The following is a 22,312-nucleotide window of genomic DNA, read 5'->3' on the forward strand; positions in this document are numbered from 1 at the left end:
AAGGGTTTAGTTGGTAATTTTAGCTAAAATGAATTTAAAAGAAAAGAAATTCGTAATTAGAATTAAAGAGAAAATAGAAAAAGAAGCAATTTAGTGGGTCAAGCCCAAAAAGGAAAAGGAAAAAAAGAAAAAAAAAAGGGGGGGGGGGGGGGGGGGGGGCTTTAAAATTCTGATGGCTAAGCCATCAGACGTGAATCACTAAACTGCTGAAAGAAAAAAAAAAAGAGGAAACGTGCCAACAGAAGGAGAAAAAAACCAGTGGGACAAAGGAAAAGAGAAGATAAAAACAAGAACTTTCATTCCAAATCATCAAGGTAATGACTATAATCTTTTATTTAAGTTTATTACATAATTATGGGTGAATCTTTATGGTGAAAACATGGGAATATTTTGAGGAATTGAGAAAGTTTAGCTCTAGGATTCTTCAACCAAAATCATTGATTTGAAAGGGCAAATAGCGTCGGATTTTAGACTTCTATATATCGTTGGAATCCTCTCGTTAAGGCCTTTCCGAAAACATAAGTCTTGTCAGGTTTTGAACACATTGACCAGAGAGCGTTTTCGTCCTTTAAAATTTGACTTTAACCGTTTAAGCCTCTAAAAATATAGAAGTGGTTTACCCTAAGGGTTTTGACCATTCTAAATCTGTTTTGTGTAGTTTGAGGCAATTCGGAGACTCGAGAACGCAGTTTTGATTTATTGGGAAGTGTGCTTGAATTGTGAATTTGAGGTAAGTGAGACTTTAAGCTTTAGGTACTTGCTTTTCAATACCCGTTTTAAAAATATGTTTTGTCTGCCTGGTTCATGTGTTGGGGCGAGCGTGTGCTTGGAAGAATTGGTGGTCCTTAAGGCCAACCGCGTATACTTTATTTTCAAATAATCCAAAACTCTCTTTATAAATTATTTTGTGATGTGATATAGCTGTGAGCCATGATATTGAGGCATTGTGTATGCTTCCCTTAGCATTATGTATGCTTCTTGATTATATTGGGGCATTGTGTATACTTCCCTTAGCATTGTGTATGCTTCCTGACATATTTGGCACATTGTGTATGTTGTCGTGGATTCATAGTGTTGACTAATTCTTTAACTGCCACTTATGATGGTTCGTAGTGTAAATTTTGTTGAGATATATAATATATTTGATAAACAGTGGTTTGGACCGTGGTTGCTATTATATAATGATATATTCATGTGCATAATATTTTTGTGCTTGTTGTGTGTTTGTATTTTCTAACACTTGTTCCAGGGGTAGTTGAAGCGGCGGGTCGAGGATCTTACTGGATTATATTTATGTATAACTCACTCCTTACCTGCATGTCCATGCAGATACTGTCATTGAGAACGAGGCTGGTAATTGAAGACTTCGTGAGTGGATTCTGTTGCTGAGGTGAGCCACCGCATTGTTCGTGGAGGCGGCCATTTCAGCTTTATCTAGTTTATTTCTAGTTATTTCTTTTATTTTGGGTTTACATGCCCGACACTCAAACTCATGTAACTCTGTTAGATGCTCCATGGTCTTAGCGTGGGATGTGGGGTAGAGATTCTTTTTATCTTAACGTTGGTTGGTTTTCATAAATCGATTATGGATTTGGTTGGCGACTATTTCACATTTTTATCATTAATAACGGTATTGGACCTGCACTTATTTTCTTTTAGTGCTTTTATAAATGATTAAGAGTATGATATATGGCTCGCCTGGCGGGTGGTGTTTGCTGGGTGCCAATCACGTCTAGCGGGTATTTGGGACGTGACAATATATACCCTTTTCTTAACAACCCCTTATTTATTGAATTTAAAAAATTCTAAAATCAATATTTTGAATCCAAAACTGCCACATGGCATTAAAAGTATTGAATCACCCATTTTTTAAATTCCTATACCCGACCCAATTAAAATAAAACCTAATCCTTTCATTTATTCAGTCATCTCCAATCCCAAATAGAAAACACGACTGAAAATCTTCTCGTTCCAAAATTCTTTGCTAGCTACGGTTCCGCCATACCCATCTGTCGATTTTGAAAGGATATTTGTGGAGAAATCTCAGGTAAGTTTTTATTAGTTTCTTCCCAAACAGAGAGCACTGTCACGACCCAACCCCGTAGGTCGTGACTGGCGCCCTACTTGGGCACCCTGACGTACCTATTCAATCAAATCACATACAAATAGCATATATGGCCATAACTACTATATGCCGTCTCAACTATATCAAACTGTATTAGACACATTTCAGCGCAAACATATACATATGCATATATCGAAAAGCCGGCAAGGCTATCAAATGTGTCAACAGCCGACAAGGCTGTCAAATATGTCAAAAGCCGACAAGGCTGCCAAATATGTCAAAAGCCGACAAGGCTGCCATAACGAAAGAGATCATACAAACACCTGTACAGAAGTAGGCACACACACCCACGAATACGTCTACAAACCTCTAAACAGACCAAATGAGTCATATGGCGGGACAGGGGCCCGCCGTACCCCTGAACGAATATATATACATACATAGCGAACAAAAATATATACCAAAAGATATGCTCTGGAAGGAGAAGAGCACTCTAACAGCAAGAGAGGGTGTCCTAAACCGGTGGATTACCAAACTGTGCGTCTGTACCTGCGGGCATGAAACGCAGCCCCCGAAGAAAGGGGGTCAGTACGAAATATGTACTGAGCATGCAAAGCAGAATGTACAGAAAGTAAATCTGAGACATAAACGAAATGGAAGTATCAAACATAAGTGCAAATCCAACATATCAAAATTTGTTTACTTTCAAAAATATGCAAGTCATGCATCGGGTACAGAAGAATATGGTCGCCCACCCGTCGATGGCGCCATAACACAGCATAACACCAGAAAGTCTCAAATCTCCGTATCCCCGTCACATATCACATCACAACATAACTCCATACACAGCATAACACCAAATATAGGTGGAACCCGACCCTCTTTTGCGAGTAGCTCGGTGAACCATAAACACAGCATAACTCCAGAGTATATCAAAATGCGCACGATAACAGAACCGGCCCGGGGCTCGGCGAAGGGAATAACAAAATGCACGAATAGAGTCGTGAGTAGTCATATGCATAACATCATTATCATAAATTCAAACATAAGTAAAATGATCATATTTGAAAATCGAAATAATAGTCTTAACAAATTCTTTCAAAAGTTCCCGAATTACATAAAGGAAAGTCGCGGGACCCGCGGGCGGGAATTTACCCAAGTCGGGCCCGCTCATGGAAAACGTACTCATTATACATAATGCAAACCTTTATAAAAATATTGGAGCAATCCGAGCATTTATGTGAAAGGTATGACCTTCAAAAATTTCGAAGTTCTTTAAAGCGAACCTTTTTGCGCAAAGTTCGGAAAGCGATTATTTCAAATACATAAAGGTTCATATTTCATCAAATCATACATAAGAGTGCCAAGGAACATATACGGATCATAAGACGCTCGGATTTCGAATTTAGAATTTCCTTAAGGCTTATAATCTAGCCTATACAAACTAAGGCATGCCAAAAGAAAGAAGGTTGTCTTACATACCTCGTACGCACTCCAAGATGGCCAATCTTAAGCAAATACCCAATCTACGCCTCGGGCTCCCCAAGGTCTACAAATACGCCAACGAATACCAAACATTAGCTAAGGTCACTTAAGCCATTCTTTCCAACTAATCATTAAATTCTACAGAAAATTCGACAGCATTTCCCCTGTAGATAGGCCATCCCGAGAATTTAACTTGCTCAAAATCAACAACAACAACCACAATAACCAACCTAGCAACATCGACAATCAATTCGAAAGGCAAAATAATAATAGTAGCTCTCTTTTTCACCATTCGACAACTTTCCAATTATTCAATTCAATGGCCTGCTTCAAGCCACGATATCGTTCGTACATTCGATTATTAACCCGAATCCTTTCCCACAATATTAGAGGACTTTTAAACCATTCACATAATTTTTCCAATGACCCAAAAAAAAAAAAATCTAAGCTGGCCGAAACCAGTCCCTAACCGAGCAGCCCCCCCCCCCCCCCCTTTTTTTTCACTTCCCTCAATTTCAAGTCATGTTTTGTATCACAATCCACAATATAACGATATAATTTTCATAGATATACGAATTACATCAAACGTACAATAAGCCTTAAATCAGCCCCAACCATTTCAACTTTATTCTTAAGTCATTTAACACTTATTTCCAACTAGAATTCATATCGACGATAACTAAAATACTAAACGATAGTAAAGCGATCTTCGACATATTATAGGACTCATATTCGTCTCCACTACACATATATATATATGTTAATGGTTCTCATATATATAAGGATTGAATTCAATGCATAAAGTTCTCCAAATCAGTCTGCAACGCTTACTATGTCATTTTGGGACATTAAATGCTCATTTCCAACATAGAAGTCATCACAATAACCATTACGACGATAAGCGATATTAATTCATCCTTCGTCACGCATTAGAGGCTATATACACGGCTAAACCACACATACATATATATGTTGATGATTTTTATTCTCTTCCCCACTCTACAACAATCTAACATGATATAAGAATTAATTCATCAATTCCATTTTCCACACCCATATACACGGCTAGAACACCCATCACACAACCCACTTCCAACATACTATACTTCATGATTTCCATCCATATTAATATACCATAACATGAATAAAACGTCCACAACACATAAACAAGAGCAAAACTTACCTTTGTTCTTCACTTCCACCAAATAGCTAGGGTTTGCAAATCTCTTAAATGAAAAACTTGATCGCTCCAACGATGCTTCCACGTTATTTAGGGACCTCTAATTAGTTGATTAACACCACGGAATTATTTTTTGGGAAGGCTAAAATGGGGGTTGGTTTTCTTGGTTCCTAGCCGAGAATGGAGAGAGAGAGAGAGAGGTTGAAGAGTGTCTTCAACTCTAGATATTTTCTAAGTGTAAAGTGAGGAGGATGAATTAGAAGTCGATCTTTTAATTGTATATGTGGTGCCCAAGTCTCCATGGCCCACACAATGTGTTGGACCATTTAAAATTGGCCACACAATGTGTGGGACCATTTAGTGGACCACACGGCTACAAGGCCATTTTTGCACAACATTTTTAATTTCAATTTTATGAATTGTGGTCTCAATTTTTCCTAAGTGTTCAATGCCATCAATTTCATATTCAACTTATGTCTCAAAATAAAATCAAATGGTTGAAAGTCCCGACTTCAAATCCCGGAATGGTCTTGGCCTTAAATTATCATAGTTAATCCGGGTTGTCCCAATGTATAAAAATATGGGACGTAACAAGCACGACTATAAATCGTCCTCATTTGTTCACTGATTTTAATTGAAGAAGAACAATATCGACTCTGAACCGCCGAAGAAAATGTCAGAAAGTTCTGTGTCTAATGGTGATATTAGAAGGTGTTTCTGTGGAGTTGATGCCCTATATTTAATGGCTTGGACTCTACAGAATGTTGATCGACGTTTTTACAAGTGTTCACAAACTAGGGTAAGTATATTTTTATGGTTGATTATGTTGCTATAAAATTTGGGCTAATGTTGCTTACGTGTTCTTTTCAGGCACGAAAATGTGGTTTCCTCCTAGAGCAGTAGAAGTGATCTACGATTTGAAATGCAAAGAAAAATCCCTTCGAAGTGAGAAGAATATTTTGTTGAAGAAGATTGCAAATTTAGAGTGTTCCGACGATATGTTTGTTATACCCCATTTTAAACGGGTCAAAGCGAAGTACAACATATTGGTGATTCCTAATTATTTAATTTAAGGAGTCGCCACCTAATTCTTTTAAAGGTGAATTAGGACACCTATTTTACCTAAGTAAACACCTAAAAATAAACTCTAATTTTAACGGTCTTACTAACCTAATAAATTCTAGGTAAGGGTTCTAAATATTCTAATGGAAAGGTATTAGGCATCCATTAGAATCCGTTAATTACGGTTACCGACCAAACTTAGGTTAATATCGGAAAAATATAATAATATCTTATAAGTAATCTAAGAAAGGTATCTCATAAAATGCATATACATAATTAAAATAGAAAAGCTTTGCAAATAAACAGCATAATGCGTTTCTAAACTTGCATAAAGAAATAACTATCTTCAAAAGGCCAAAAATCATTTTTTATAAATCATACATCTTAATATCATTTATTTTAATATTATAAATCATACATCTTAATATCATTTATTTTAATAAAAGTACTTCCGCAACACCTTGTGTGAATTCAAATAAGGAATTGCACATAAATAATAGCTTTAAAAGAAAATTTAGCAAATTTAAGCTTTGAATAAGAATTATGTTATGTGAATATGGCGATGTTAAAATCTAGATTTATTCTACAAATATGATACACAGAAGGGTATAAGTTTTTTTTTTATTATTTATTTATCTATGCTCAATTATAAAAACATGCATAATTGGATCAAACTTGAAGAATTGTTTAAGAAAAATATACTTAAGTCCATATTTGCATATCAGTGACGTTTTAAATTTCTAAGATAGTAAAGAACAAAAACGTGATCCTCTTAATTCAAAATATATGTTCACACCCTTGAAAATCGATTATTCTAGTAAAAGTAAATGTTATAGGTACTATAAGCAATTCTAAAATAAGAAGAAGAGAAAGAAACCAACGGAATTAACTACTAGTTTCTCCCTTAAGTCAACTACCCCGTCTAATTCTAAGTGTCCTAAGGTCAATAATCTTAAGACAAACAAATAAACATGTATGAAAAAACAAGAATTAGTTAATCCTGAGGTAAGCTAAAATCGACAATAGCCCCTCTCTTTGTTTTGTTGGAAAGTTTTTCACGAGGAGGGAATTGAGTGCAAAGTAGACACGGATGCGAAATTGAGCCTCAAAACGAGACTTCTTGTGGCAACGAAAGTCTTTTACGAAGACCCCAATTTTCTCCCAAAGTGTACATGCGAAAAACAAAGATAAAGAATTAGAAACGTACGTAACCATTAAATAAGGCAAAACATATATGATGTTAAACTTCCAAATACACAAATTGATAGTAGGCAGAAAGTTGTAATAAATCTTACAAAATCAGTCAGATACTTAATTACTATATTTTGTTGTAACTTGTACGTCAATACCGATTTTGATTTCATTTAGGAAACAATTATCGTGACGTAGCACCAACAGAAACAGAAGGAGGGCTACACCATACACATCTAATGAATATTTGGGCAAAGAACTCCTTAAACAGATTTGACTTTACCAAGCAAACTAGCTTTTTCACATCCACATTCTGTCTATTCTCAGAGGTTCAAACAAACAGATCAGTGACTTGTATATATATTATGTATATTTGAGTACACTTCATGTATGCACATTCATAAGGATGCTTAGAGGGTTAATATTGGAAAGCTTTTGCCCCCGTCTTCCCGATGTTGCACAAGTTCCAAGGGATTTCCAGGAATCCCAGGCATGGCTAACACCGGGGGGGGGGGGGGGGGGGGGGGGGGGTTCAAGCTTAATCCATAATGACCAACTAATCTCCCTATTAATGTATTTTCATGAACATACTTCAAGAATACACAGGTATACAACCTCACTGCCTTGGTCTTGGTCACTACCCAGTGTAATCCCACAATAGTGGGGTCTGGGGAGGGTAAGATGTACGCAGCCTTACCCCTACCTGGGTAGGGAGGTTGTTTCCGATTGACCCTCGGCAACCCTCCTCCTTTATCCGGGCTTGGGACCGGCAATGTGAGCGAGCTCACACAGGCGGAGTTAACAAAATTAAAACAATTATAGGTATATTGATAATATTCCAACCAATCGACCATACAACAGTCAATGAACATCGCAAAAAAACTAACTACAAAATGTGCAAAGGCAAAAATCTGCATAGCAGTAGCAATAACAAAGGTCTGCAGATTGTGAACAACTAATGAATCATGTAATTCCACATATGAGCATGCAACAACAGACAGGTAATACAATAGTCATGTCAACCCTTAAGTTCCCAAGATGGCCTTAAATCCATTTAAGTAAAGCGAAGAGTATAGACAGATGATCCAAAACAGATGACTCATGAAGCACAATCACCTTAAGACTCTTAAGCATGTTACTCTTTTCCCATGGACAACTTATACAAAGATACATTCATTTACTAAGGATCCAATGATCACAAGACAATAAACTATCAGCAGGAGAAGGGCAGAAATATTACAATAGACACGTGCAGTTTTAACTCATGTCATGGGTACACAGACTCACCAAGATTCTGATAACAACCAACTTATGTACATTTTTAAAATTGACTCCCTGGCCTATGTTTGCAACCTTAAACTAACATCTGAGCTCATTTGCCCTTTTTAGTTATATCAGGATATCTAAACTCCACATTATATCAATAAACCAGTAAACCTATTGTGACAGCCAAGTTACACATCAACAATTTTAAGAATATCAAGTTGTCTCTCTCTATTTAAACCAGATTAAACTTTTAATGTCACATTGCACACTTGTTCAGTCATGTAGAATTATTAGGCAAGTTCACAAGATCACACAGGCTCATTTTCAAATCTTCAAAGCTGTTTCATACTAGTACATTAGCACTTAATAAATAAACCTACTTATGACAGCCACAAGGGCTAGACAAGCATACAACATTCTGCCAAATAGACAAGAAGCTAAAACACCATAGCAACTGAACCAAATAAAACTTAACCATAATAAACCAAATAAGGGATTAATTAACTGGATTCCAACATGATGATCCAAACAGGGATGGATGATCAACTTTCATGGGCTCAACATGATAGATTAAGCAAAGCAGCCAAGCTAGTTAGACACACATGACAAACATAGTAGGGAACAGGGAGATTAAACACCGTGCCTAATCATGATGAGTTAAACAAAGAAGCAATGGAACTGAACATTTTAACTAAGCTAGATGAACTATGCTCAACATAGTAACAAGGAACTTGAATGCTACAACTAGACATGATAAACTCAAGCAAAGAAACAGAAGAACTAGACATCGTAACTAAGCATGGTAGGCTAAACCAAACAAACAGATAAGCTAAACAATATAACTAGACATGATGAACTGGATTAAACGAAAAAACAGGGTTATATCATATGCTTGGGAAAGTGGCAGGCAAAAATAGGCTAATATACACATAACAACCTGATTCAAGACCAATAACACTTAGATTTTATTACACAGCAGTTAACTAATCTATTCTAACCAGAACAACACATAGACCAGACAACGCAACACTTAAGACATATTCAATTAAAACAAGCTAAACTAACACCTAAACCATGCTCAACAGATCTTGCTCATACGTTTCAGGCTAAACTGAGTCATTCCCACGCATAAAACCACATAAATCACATAGGATAGGCTTTAACTACATAACTGGAATTATTTAACTAATTTACTAACATATCAACATGTTTTAACTACCAATCTAGGATAAAAAGAGCATGGCTAGCAAATTACATAAGAGCTAAACAAGTCCAAAACTGACACATAAACAGATTATCCTACTAAACCTAAGCAAATCAACATGCTTAAGCTAAACACATAACACATAACAAGTAAAGGAACAAGAGAATGCAGAAAGAAATAAAAAAAAAGAAAGGTTACTGACCTTTTCCGAGTGCAGTGAACATGGGCTTTGAATCTCGGATCTACGCTCGAACGCGATCGACGCTCGGATCTTTTGAGTGCAACCCTCACCGAGAATGGAATTGAAATTCCTTCCAAGACCCTCAATTCACTCAAACACAACGAAAAGGAATAGAATTTAAAACTGAGAAATGAAACTAGACTCGATAGAGATTCTACTTAAAGTGACTTCTTAATTAAACAAGATTAAGTTTTTTTCAGAACTTTTAATCAAGAATTTCAGTATGTTCGCCCAGATAAAAACTTGTCTCGACACTGGGAGTGGGGTTCTATACCCTAAATTTTCTCTTCGTTTTAGTGAGAGGCGAGTGGAAATGGAGGGAAAAATCCCCCCAATATTGAATGGCCAATCACGAACGAGCATTCAAACTTCGCAAATGGCCAAATCCCAATAATGGGTTTCAGATCAAAAGCGAAAAAAAAAAAAAAAAAATCAACTCACAACGGTTGAGACTTGACGGGGAAAGGACGAGCATTAATTTCCTTTCCCCAAAACGACCATGCATGGTCTGTGTGCGTGAAAGCTTCTACGAGTTTTACTGTTTTTGTCGGAGATAGAGAGAAAGAAGAGAGGCGCCGCTGAGTTTTCTTTCTTTAGGTTTTAGATGATGAAGTAATAGATATGGGTTGTTGAAATGGGTAATGGGCCTTATTATTTTGGGTTGGGCGAATATTGGTGAAATTTAGGCTGAAAATATGGGCCTCAGGTGTGGACCTTTTCTTTCTTCCTTTAATTCTTTGACTTGCAAATTTAAATGAAAGACACTCTTTAGTTAATTATATATTAACGTGCGGTAAAGTATTACCTAATAAAAAAATATTTATTAGTACTCAAACAAAATTATACGATATCGGAATAGCTGCGCGACCATATTTTTTAAAGTTCAACAGTGAGTAATGTTATCGTCTAGATATGTAAAATAAATGTGATGCGTAAGATGTTAAAAGTGATGCAATATAACAAAAATAATAATAATAATAATAATAATAATAATAATAGTAATAATAGTAATAATAATAATAGTAATGGTAATGACGGTAATAAAAATGATAATAACTAATGACTATAGTAGGATAACGAAAAAAGACGATGATATTAATAAAAAGCTAATAATTGTAGTAAAGTATAAATAATTATTTCTTAAGTTATCAAAAAAATATTAGAAGCGCAAATAAATATTTTGGAAGAATGGCGGGACAAAATTGGGTGTCAACAATGTTGAAGGAGAAGACGATTGATTTAGAGCGTTCGAATAACATGTTGCAGGAGAAGATGATAGATTTGGAGTGTTATACTTTTGAAGTTGCTGATCCACCAACGATAGTTGTTTGACCACCAGCAAATTTAAGGAAAACGTCGTCGAGTTATTTTTTATTCTGTTGCTTTGTTGGGTTTATTGGATCATGGTTGCTTATGAAATTTTTTTCCCAACTTTTGGATTAGTTTTGTCGGGTCTTATGTAATGGTTTTTAGCAACCTTTAGTTCATTTTGTTGTATCTTATGTAATGGGGTTTGCCAAATTTTTATCATTTGATAATGCAATGCAATGAAATGATCAAGTTTGGATATTCAAAGGTGTGCAATGTGGTTTTTTTTTTCCTTGAGGATGAAAGTATAGCTGTGTTAAACTCGTAAAGATGAAACCTTGGTGGTGTTAAACTCTACAGTGGCTTTTGCATTGAGTTTCTTTAAAGCTTGTTCCAATCCACTCAATGCAAGGTAGAGTATACCTTATAAAAGTGCATAAACTGTGAGGACTACCAGCTGCAAGGAATAAACTTTATATATTAATGACACCAAATGTTAAATAGGACTTACCATTGAGCTGATATAAAATCCAGTAGTTGTGAAATAATAGGATCTCATGTAGTAGATGCAAATTTGTGTCAGGTGCAAACAGTTACTCCCTCCATCCTATTTTAAATTAAAGATATGTATAATGTATTAAAATGTCCTTTAATCTTGTGGTTATAAACTAGCCACGTAGGATATTTGAATTGTCAACTTACTAAATATAGAAAGATGCACTCTTTTGAGACGAACCAAAAAGAAAAGTTAGATACTTAAATTGAGACAGAGGGAGTAATACTTAATACCCATCCATTCAAGTATTAGTGCAGCCAGTTTACACTGGTGGGATCCTAACAAAATTTAAATTAAAGCTATATTAAGAGTGCAATGTAACATCAGATTCTCTCATATCACAAGCGGCACAATTGTACCTCAGAGCTCATTGAAATCATAGTTTGACTGAAGTGAGGTGTGTGTGTGTTGAACTAACATTCAGTCCCATTGAACTTTATATTAGGAGAGCTAAATCTTAAACACTTACTGAGTAGAGTGCAATATAGTGCACCTCTCAAAGATTTCACAAGTTGTATAGCTAGGTACAAAACCACATATCTCTACCTTGAAAGATAAAAAAGATATGCATTGCTTTCACATCCGATCTTTTAACCATTAGCAGTCCCCAAAAGATAAAGAAATGACAAGCATCAATAATTGGAGGAGCCATGAATTTTGTAAAAGAACAACATCATCTTCAAACTATACAACCTCAAAACACACTAATCTCTCAGCCCCAAAATGATATATCACCATCATGGAAGTGAACTTAGTAGAAAGCCATGACAACCTCAAAATACTCCCTAAGAGAAGACCAAAACAGCTCACAAATTGCTGTTTCTAATTATCCGACATCTGAAAGAGCTGAAAAAAGATTTTATCAAGGCCATTTTCTACAACAACAAAAAAAATGCAGCAGTTGCACTTCACAACAAAAGTAACGCAAAGATCGTCAACAAAAAAATGTAGCAGCAAACTAAAAGTGCAGCAGCAAACAACTAACCCACATCAACCAATTATTAACCAATGCAGCAGCAAACTACTAACACACATCAACCAAAGTAGTGCAACAGGGAACAATTCAGATGACAGTCTAACTTCAAATTAGTGCAACAGTTCCGAACAAAAGTAGTTTAACCTTCAGGTGGTTAAACCAACCACAAATACCTACTTTATGGTTGGTAGCAAAAGAAATTGTTTGGATTTAAATCACATGACACTATCCAAAATAACCACCTAATGTCAAACACCATAAACTACACATTAACTTCTAAACAAGATCATCATCTGGACCCACAGGACATTTGCCCTTCCCTGCTAGTTGCTTCATTTTTTTCTTCCTTGCTTCAGCTTGCAACTGACCGGTAGTGACTGCTTCCTTACCCTTCCAAGTAATCTTCTTTGGTGAATATGATAGATCTGAAGGGATAGAGACTCCTCTGGCATCCCCCTTAAAAGCAATCTCCATGTTCCCTGTTGTTGCTGCAACTCTTTGAGACCTTCTTTCCAGCATTGCTTGTGTCTCAGAAATTACCATTGGCCTCAATGGTGGATCTTCTTCATTCCCAATCTCAGGACCATATGCAGTCGACTGTTGTGTTTGAGATTGTTGGGTTGCAGTTTCTGCCTCATACTCTAAATTGACACTTTGTGTAGAGTTTTGTCCAGCTTGACTCCTAGACCTTTGGCTGCTTGTTTTCTTCTTTCTTCCTTGAGAAATTTCACCACCTTCATGCTCCTTCAAATCAAAGAAAACTTGTTGTGAATTTAAAGAGAAAATCAACTTTGAACTAAAAGAAAAAACTAAAATAATTACCTTTAAACATCCCCTTACATTGTGATTGAAATCACCACACTTGTTGCATCTCATTAGAGTTCCCTTTCTTGACTTCTTCCATGCCCGTTTTCTCAAACTTGCCTCATCAGGTTCTCTGTTTCTTTTCGTCTTGGGTCTGCCAACAAGTTTGACAATTTCTGGAGGTTCCATTGCGTGAGCAGGATATATTTTCCAGAATTAGGGACCCCTTACTGGCTGCAATTTATGTTTATATGTCAATAGATAAGCCTCTTTTTATACCAGTAGTGGACCTCTTCCAATGGATCAATTTTTTTGTGCATGAGTGCCTTGATGGCATGGTGACATGGTATTCCACTCAAGTCCCATAGCCTACAAGTGCATTTCTTCAACTCCAAATTCACTGTATGTCAGTCCTCCCCATCTTTCACCCCATAACCATAATCTCCATTAAACTCAATTGTACAAGTGGTAGCCATTAATCTATAGTCATTGTACAATTTCTTAGCTGCTGGACTGATATCATTTTGCCAATTCCTGCCCATCTCTTCATTTTTCACCAACATATTCATCACCTTCAACCTAATTTCCTCCAGCATTTTAATGATTGGTTTTTGTCTAGCTTGAAGTATCCAACTATTAAAAGATTCAGTAAAGTTATTGTCCACCATTAGGTTCTTGCATTGAGTATCAAAATATGCCCTACACCATTTAATTGCAAGAAAATGAAGAAGATCACTAACTGAATCTTCATCCACTTTTCCTAACACCTTCAAGGTGTCTTTGAACTCTTCTTCATAAGTACTCCATGCACACCACCACTTCAATTTTTTCTCTTCACCACACCTCCATTTCTTACACCAGTTGGCTTCTATATGCCTCATACACCACCTATGATGTGCTTCTGGAAGAACATTGGATACTGCATCCAACAGACCCTGTATATACAGGACTTTGTGAATAAATGACAGTAAGAAAAATGAAAAAGAAATGGCATCAAGAAAAAAGGAAAAATACAGTAAAGTTACCTTTTGCATGTCAGAGATAAATGTCATAGCTTCACCACTTTTAAGCTCCAAAGAAATCTTCAACAACTGAATAAACCAAGTCAATGTTCTTGTGTTTTCCTTTTCCACTACTGCCCAAGCTAGTGGGTAAAAATGGTTTATTGAGTCTTGGCCAGTAGCTACAAATAGTTGCCCCTTACATTTTCCTTTCAAAAATGTTCCATCTAAACCAATTAGAGGTCTCAAACTTCTCCATCCTTCCTTCAAAGCCTTGAAGCAAATGTACATTCTCAAAAACCTTCTTTTACCTTGTTCAAGTGCATCTTTAGAGATGTTAATTACCACATCGGTTCCTGGATTGGACTGCCTAAGTTCCTGACCATAAGCTTCAAGCCTATTATAGTTTTGGCTTCCAGCTTATCAAGAGCCATTGTTTTGGCCCTTTTAAGCTTGTCTTTTGAGACATTCAACTTAAAATCCTTTACCAGTTGTCCTCTCATGTCTTTGATAGAGTACCTTGGATTATTTTGAATTTTCTGTTTAAAATAAGCAGCTAATGCAGCATAATTTTCCATTGGATTGACAAAGCAATCATCACAAGTATGCTTGTCTACCAATGTTTTGACCATATAAGTAGCAGAACTTGCATCCTTTGATATGAGGAGAGTAAATGGACAATCATCAATACCATCACACACATACCTAATTCTTACTGAATCACTTTTTTTTTTTTTTTTCAATTTCTTCTTGTTATCCATAGCATAAAAGCTAACCACTTGCCTAGCTTCTTGAATAGTCCTAAATGTCATACCCAATTCCAATTCCTTAAACTTTTCAAGCCTATCAGTCACCACTCTCCTTTTTCCATGTTCATAACATTGAAGCACTTCGGCATTATATTCATCAATTGCACTATGGCTGCCCACTACAGAATCAGAAAGAGCATTTTCACTATCGCTATAATCACAATCAGTGACAGCTTTAACATCCACAGGATATGATTCGGTGTGGTATGTGATATTTTTGGCAAAAACTCTCAAATCTTAGGCATCTACAGCATAAAAGTTTATCACCTTGAAGTCTTTTGAAAATAAGCATTGAAGAGTCCTGATTCCATCATCGTCTTCAACTATATAATAAGTACCGGATGAACCAGTGACCAATAATTGTTTAACTTCCCAAAACCCTAATTCCGAAGTAAAAGCTTGACACAAATCATCATAATCAATTAAACAAGTATTTTTACCATACCAGGTGTGCAGAAATTTTTCATTATACACCAGCTCCGGTGAAGTTACCCATTTGCCCCCATAGTTGAAAACAATATCCACTTCTTCAATTATCCTTCAATACAACACCTGTCGAATAGACAAACAGCTTAGACATAGGGACCACTTTACCATTTAACACCAACCAACCACCAACTCAAAAATGAATTTAAAACCCTATAAAGACAACAACAATTTCGGGACCTAGAAAAAATCTATCTTTACATACAAAGAGACAAAATCAAGTAATAAAGTAAGATAATAGACCTTGTATGGACAGAATATGAAGAAAAAAAAGCATATGGCTCAGTAACACCTTTTAACACTTTTTACTTCCTAGGCTCATAACATCAGAAATCGTTAAAATAAAAGGGAAGAAAGTAGTAAAAACTTACCTGAGATTTCGAAATCGACACCATTGATGAATATAGTCGGAACCCTAGCAGAAAATTTTGGGGTTTTCACTGGGGTTCTCCATTTGGGTGTTATACGTTTGAAGTCATCACCCATATGACTGAATAAATGAAAGGATTAGGTTTTATTTTAATTGGGTCCGGTCCGGGTCGGGTATGCGAATTTAAAAAAACGGGTGATTCAATACTTTTAATGCCATGTGGCATTTTTGGATTCAAAATATTGATTTTAAAATTTTTTAAATTCAATAAATAAAGGGCTGTTAAGAAAAGGGTATATATGCCTCTTTTCATTAACAGTGAGGGCATAAATCCTTTTTTTTTTTTTTTTTTAACGGAGGGTATATTTACTCCATATCCCTTAGTTGAGGGGTATATTTGCCCCTTTGCCCATATATATATTACAAATGTCTTTTGTTTTAGATTTTGGTTTGGAAAATATGCTTTTGGGTTAAATTTTTGTTTCTGGTAACCAAATGGGCAAAAATATTTATGTGAACGTGCTTGTGGTTAGAGGTCATGTTCATGATTCGGTTCTTATCTTTAAAAAGTATATAAATCAATAAGTTAATTTTCAAATACTAGGATCAAATCAAACCAATTCTGATATGATTTGATTCTTGTAGGTCTTTTTGATTTAATCAATTTCTTTTAATCCTTTTCACAAACCTTGCCATCGGTCCCCAACCCATACAGAGGGAAGTAATTTCAATGGCATCACGGGCAACAAGAAGGCAATTACTCCGTCAAAAATTAACAGTCATTTTAGTTTAAAAAATTATCCTAAAATAACTATTATCACTTTAGAAATTTAAGATTAAAGTTGACAATTATTTCTAACACACTTTTAAAATTAAAGAAGAGTGTACAACATTTAAAAGGAAATACAATCTGTTTTTATTAAGTAGGAATAACTGAATAAATTATACTATATATTTATTATTTTTAATGGATGTAAAAAAAAATAAGTCAACCATTAAAATAGAACGGAGAGAGTATATATGTAAAGAAAAGGGAAAAGGGTTAAATGTACGCTCTATTTTATTTTATTAGTCAACTTTATCATTCTTTAATGAAAGTGAACAAATATACCTCTACCGTCAACAAAATTTATACCTGTACCCCTATTTGGATGGAAAATCCCAAATCAAATTAAATTATCCGATTTTTAAAAGATTACCCAATTCCTTCTGACCCGACCCCGATTTCATCTTCTTTTTCAAGAAGAACGCTGAAAACATTTGAGTCAATCTCCTTCAATTCTCAATCAAATGAGTTCAAATTTGAAATGCAACTTCTTCAAAATTCAGTAAATAAATCCCTTGAGAGAAAGAAAAAAGAAAAAAAAAAGAGCTTGCTGCCGGTAAAAATGGAGGGGAAAGAAATTGGGGAAACCTTCTCCGTAGAGCTAAGTCACTATTGAAGAAGAAGACCTGTTGGATGAATTAAGGCTCCTTCTTTCTTTGTACATTAGACATTAGATATGATTTTTCTCTTTCAAGAATGATATAGAAAATTGCCAACTCCAAGAATACAGCCTGACTGTACATAAATTATCTGCATTGTTTTAGTTAATTTCTTTTTGATCAATTGATCACCTTTTAGTTTTATCAGTTTGATTTGCTCAAGATGGATTTAATTGTGTGAGGTTGAATTCACTGAATTTTGAGGAAGTTGCATTTTAAATTTGAGCTCATTTGATTGAGAATTGAAGGAGATTGAATCAATTTTTTTGAGTATTCTTCTCGGAGAAGAAGATGAAATCGGGGCTGGGTCGGGGCGTGTTGGGGCGTAGAAGGAATGGGGTAATTTTTTTAAATCGGATAATTTAATTTGATTTGTGATTTTCCATACAAATAGGGGTACATGTGTAGACTTTGTTGACAGAGATATATTTGTACACTTTCACTAACGGAGGATAAAGTTAACTAATAAAATAAAATAAAAAATAAAATAAAATAAAATAAAGGGTTATATTTGACCCTTTTCCCTTTCATTTCCCAAGCACCAAAATATGTAATGCTGCTTGGTTATCAAGAAATCGATGATAAAAGTGCAGTTTGTGTTGTTATTTTCTTTTCCATCAACCGATTAAAACTTCACAAGTGAGTGTAATGCCAATATTCAAGTAATTATGTGGTGCAAAGCAATGATTATTTGATCATGAAGCTTACTAAAAAGGGATTGTTTGTTTTGCACCATTACTGATTTACAAAAGTTGAAGACTTGTCTTGGATTATACTTTTTCCTATTTTTGGGATAATTCTTGATTACGATAATGAAAACCGAACGAAAAATAATTGATTGTCACTTAATAGTGTTATGCCAAATGTTGTGCTACTTGATAATTTTCATCAATAATTTACGATGAAACTACGAAAACAATTGTCAGTGTAAGACTTTTGGATCAAAGAATGAACAAGGACTAAAAATGAATATTGTTTTGTAAAATCAGTAGTAAATTTATTCCCAAAACAATTGTCAGGTTCTCCGTTCTCGTATTGTAAATTCATCTCCAAGTATTGTATCTCATTTGTACAACAAAGCTTATCGAGTTATTGGGGTAATTATATATATTAATTCATTTAAAATTACAAAAGGGTGGATCAGTCAAATTTCATATTTTTTGCATTAATGATAAATAAGGTAAAACACTTGTTATTACAAAAATAATTGAAAGAAAGGAGTGAGCGTATTCTTATAAGCCACAAAGGAGGTGAATGTTAAGAGACCAAGAGGGTGTTTGAATTGCTTTTTACAAGTAGCTTATAAGTTAAAAGCTAAAAGTTAAAAGTCATAAGTTGAGAATATTTAACTTTTGGCTTTTGGTACATTTTTTGGCCTAAAAGTAAGTTCTTAAAAACAATTTTTCTCTTTCTCAAACATCACAAAAATATAAAAGAGCGTAAAAATCACAATCCACTTAAAATAAGCCAATCCAAACACCCTCCAAATTACATGAAGAGGAGGTCTCTGAATTTATTACGTTTAATAATCATGGATAACCTTGTTTATCAAGACTTGGACTGATAAGATGAAATCATTTAGCATTTGACTCTACTGAAATTAGAACATGAGACCCCATCATTCTCAATCCACTTCATTAACTATCAAGCAACATTCTTGAATGTCATTTACATTTTTGTCGATTATGTTTTCTTGTTTTCATTATACCAGTTCTGGAGTTTTAGAACTTCTAAAAATGTGATTATGTAGATTTTGGGTGTGACATTTTTCTACAATATGGAAATGTCACAAAAAGATTCCTGTTTGACATTGTGTGCTTAATGTCATTTATACTATGTTTGAGAACATTTTAGACCATTCATCTATAAGATGCTACTTACTTACATGGCTTTTTTTATGGTGTCCACCGTATCGTCTCTTTTTTTGGTAACTAACCTTTTCCATTAATCACCAAGTGAATATTTACAAAACTAGCTGATAACACCTCCGGCCATAATCTCAAACAAAATTGCTAAGGCAGAGCCTTCTAAGCTAACTCTAGAATCAGAACATGCAGTTATCTAAATATATCCTACTGGCGGGTAAAGCTCTTATGTTGCAGTAGCATGCAATGCTTCGGGCAATTATATTCTCTATCTTCTCCACTTTCTCAAACACTCGAGCATTTCGTTCCAGCCAAATGTAGTGGATAAACTCAGCATACACCATTTTCAGTACTTTTGCCTGGACAGTCTTCCCTTTTGTATGATGCAATATCCAGTGGTAGTGATCTAACCAGGTCAATCTAGTTTGTGGAACAATATTCAACCAATGTAGTAATCTATCCCATACTTTTGTGGCAAAGTAGCAATCTCCAAATAGGTGGTCACGGGTTTCATCTACTTGTTTGCACATGACACACTTGGGGTCCATTTATATTCCCCAGTTATTCAATCTGTCCACTGTTAATAATCGGCCATGTAGCTGCAACCACATGGTGAAGGTGGCTTGGGGTCGCGCATGGTTATGGCACATCAAACCTTTCCATTCCATTTTTTGCAAATTCCCCGACAGTTGTAGGTAGACTTGTCTAATCCTACTCTTTTTACTCAGTGGTGTAATTTGTAGCAAGCGCAACTGTTCTTTAACCCCTATTATCTTTCTTAGCATCCAACTTGCTTGCTTTGGAACACTCATGTCGTCCCACACCCGTCCCTTGATATAATAGGAGTGTACCCATCTAATCTAGAGTATATCTTGCTTGTGAGCTAAGTTCCAACAAGTACTAATAATTGCTGCCTTATTCCATACTCTGAGATTTGTGAGGTTTAATCCCCCGGCTGCCTTTGTTGTGCACATCTAATCCACCGTATCGTCTCTTTCTTAACCCTGGGCGTTCTCCTCCCTCCTCGCCTTCTACGTTCTATAGTTCGTGCACTCATATCCATTCATCACGATATACAAAGTAGATATTTTGATCAGTCACTATAAAAATGCTGACGTTATTGGGAAGGTTAAAAACATTCACTATTTTTTGTCAGCAAAAACAAAGGTTTTTAACCTCTACGAGTCGCACTTTCAAGTTTCAACCTCCACAAATTACTTTTCTTTAATAGTAGGTGAGAGATGCAAGAGCTCATTCCTGCAACAGAAGCATCTATTTCCAAAAAATTAATTGTTTTAGTGGTAATTTTTTCTTGATATTGAGTTCAAGAAATGTAAAATATATTGATGAAGAAATCCGAGAGAGTAGTTATGGTTTTCCCCTTTCTATTTTATTAGTCAAATTTAAACGATCTTTAAAAAATAGCACTAATACTCTATAATCATTTTTGCCCAGCTAGTCATTTTTGCCTGAAATTCAGGAATATATAGTTTGAACTTTAGCCATATGTGCCTAAAGTTCAGGAAAAAAATAACTGAACTCCAGCCATATGAAACTTTAGACGCTCTATGTTTGAAGTTAGTGGGTACACTAGTAAATTTTCATGCATTACGAATATGACTTAAATGGTGATCCCAACATCATGTATCTATGCATTTCGGCCTTTGACTCAAATAGGCTGGGTGCCAGTTCGTCCCAAGTAAAAACCGGCCCAATAAGGTAGACTTCGGGTCATTGGCATTTATGCCCTATATTATACTGGTTTTTAATTTTTATCCCTCATAACAAATAGATTTTTTTGCAGAACATAAATTTATCATAATATTTCATAAATTATGCTTCGCATAACTTTTGTCCTTAAAAAAGTTATGCCCCATTTGACATAAATTTAATTGGGCAATTAGCAGGAATGCCCTTATTACGGGGTGGTCTTTAAGTTTTTCCCTTCAAAATGGTGGTCTTTAAAGTTTGCCCTTCGCTAGGGACCGCTTGGTCACGGGTTCAAACCCCCACTCAGGCGAAAATTAAAAAAAAATCTCAAGGCATAAGTTGTTATAGCCCGTATTTTGTACGTCCGGATAATTCGGGATAATTGCGAGAAGTTAAGGGCAAGACTACCTTCCAAGTTATTTTAATGAACAAGTTGTTTATTAGTATGGAAATATTGAGAAAGACTAAGGGTAAAAAAGGAATTTCGCAAGATGGCTCATAGAAGTGTTGAGGAAGGCTAAGGGCAAATTTGGAATTAGGAAAATAATTTTCATGAATTGCAAGACAAATACAAAAAAAAAATAAGTGGGCTTGAATAAAAGGCCATAAGTGGCCGGCCAACTTGGTATGGGCCAAGGCCCATATGGGAATTAATAAATGTAACTAAAAGATGACCAAAATCATCTTCAACATAAGAAACTTCAAGAAACCTTGAGAGAAAAAAAAAATAGCCTATTCGGCTAAGAGAGGGAGAAATGGAAGACCAAAAATCTTAATCAAAAAAAATATTTCTTCTAGTATTCCAAGCAAGTTGAAGGCCCTAATTAACATGGAATGATTGTTGGAGCAAGAAAACCATTCATCTTTGCAAGACACAATTCTAGCCAAGTTGAAGAACTAAGTGAAAAAGGTAAGGTTTCATCTTCTTTCATATGTTATGGATGGTCTATGCATGTTGTTGAGTGTTGTAGTATGTGGGAATGGGTGAAATTCATGAAATATATGTGTGTGGGTGGTGTGGCTGAATAGGGTGTTGTGAAGAAAAGATGAAATGATTTTATTTAGTAGTTTGATTGTTGTGTTGTGGATCCCATAATGTAAAATGAATGAAAACCATGAAATTAGTGTGTTAGTGTTTGGCCGTGTGTATGCCATGTTTGGTCGTGTGATGGTGTGTTGTGTTGTAGGAAGATGATGAACTAATTTTATCTAGTATTTTGGTTGTTGTTGTGATGAATTCTATGATGA

General features: G+C 35.4%; 2 protein-coding genes and 2 long non-coding RNA genes across 7 annotated transcripts; all 4 read right to left on the reverse strand.

Annotated features, from left to right (window-relative positions):
- Positions 1-2,238: 2,238 nt before the first annotated feature.
- On the reverse strand, positions 2,239-4,955 carry LOC132622564 (uncharacterized). The gene is made up of 3 exons (XR_009575935.1): positions 4,734-4,955; positions 3,548-3,614; positions 2,239-2,614 (listed from the first exon to the last, which is right to left on the reverse strand). It is a non-coding gene; the product is annotated as an uncharacterized LOC132622564 (long non-coding RNA).
- A 1,586-nt stretch (positions 4,956-6,541) lies between these two features.
- On the reverse strand, positions 6,542-10,314 carry LOC132627394 (uncharacterized). Its single transcript, XR_009577864.1, has 2 exons — positions 7,787-10,314; positions 6,542-7,612 (listed from the first exon to the last, which is right to left on the reverse strand). It is a non-coding gene; the product is annotated as an uncharacterized LOC132627394 (long non-coding RNA).
- A 2,306-nt stretch (positions 10,315-12,620) lies between these two features.
- Positions 12,621-16,139, reverse strand: LOC132627395 (uncharacterized). Of its 4 annotated transcripts, none has more exons than XM_060342722.1 (4): positions 16,006-16,139; positions 14,364-15,700; positions 13,375-14,273; positions 12,621-13,278 (listed from the first exon to the last, which is right to left on the reverse strand). In XM_060342722.1, the coding sequence occupies exons 3-4, from the start codon at positions 13,525-13,527 to the stop codon at positions 12,811-12,813; spliced, it is 621 nt and encodes a 206-aa protein (XP_060198705.1). In that variant the 5' UTR covers positions 13,528-14,273; positions 14,364-15,700; positions 16,006-16,139; the 3' UTR covers positions 12,621-12,810. The 4 variants fall into 3 exon arrangements, 2 of the variants coding, with proteins under 2 accessions (XP_060198705.1, XP_060198704.1); XR_009577865.1 differs by having other exon boundaries at positions 13,357-14,273; XM_060342721.1 differs by having other exon boundaries at positions 13,357-14,273; positions 16,006-16,138.
- A 3,394-nt stretch (positions 16,140-19,533) lies between these two features.
- LOC132628952 (uncharacterized) lies at positions 19,534-19,902 on the reverse strand. The gene has a single exon (XM_060344704.1). The coding sequence runs from the start codon at positions 19,900-19,902 to the stop codon at positions 19,534-19,536; it is 369 nt and encodes a 122-aa protein (XP_060200687.1).
- Between the last annotated feature and the right edge of the window lie 2,410 nt (positions 19,903-22,312).

This window comes from Lycium barbarum, chromosome 2 (assembly GCF_019175385.1).
Source record: "Lycium barbarum isolate Lr01 chromosome 2, ASM1917538v2, whole genome shotgun sequence".
NCBI classification, from domain to species: domain Eukaryota; kingdom Viridiplantae; phylum Streptophyta; class Magnoliopsida; order Solanales; family Solanaceae; genus Lycium; species Lycium barbarum.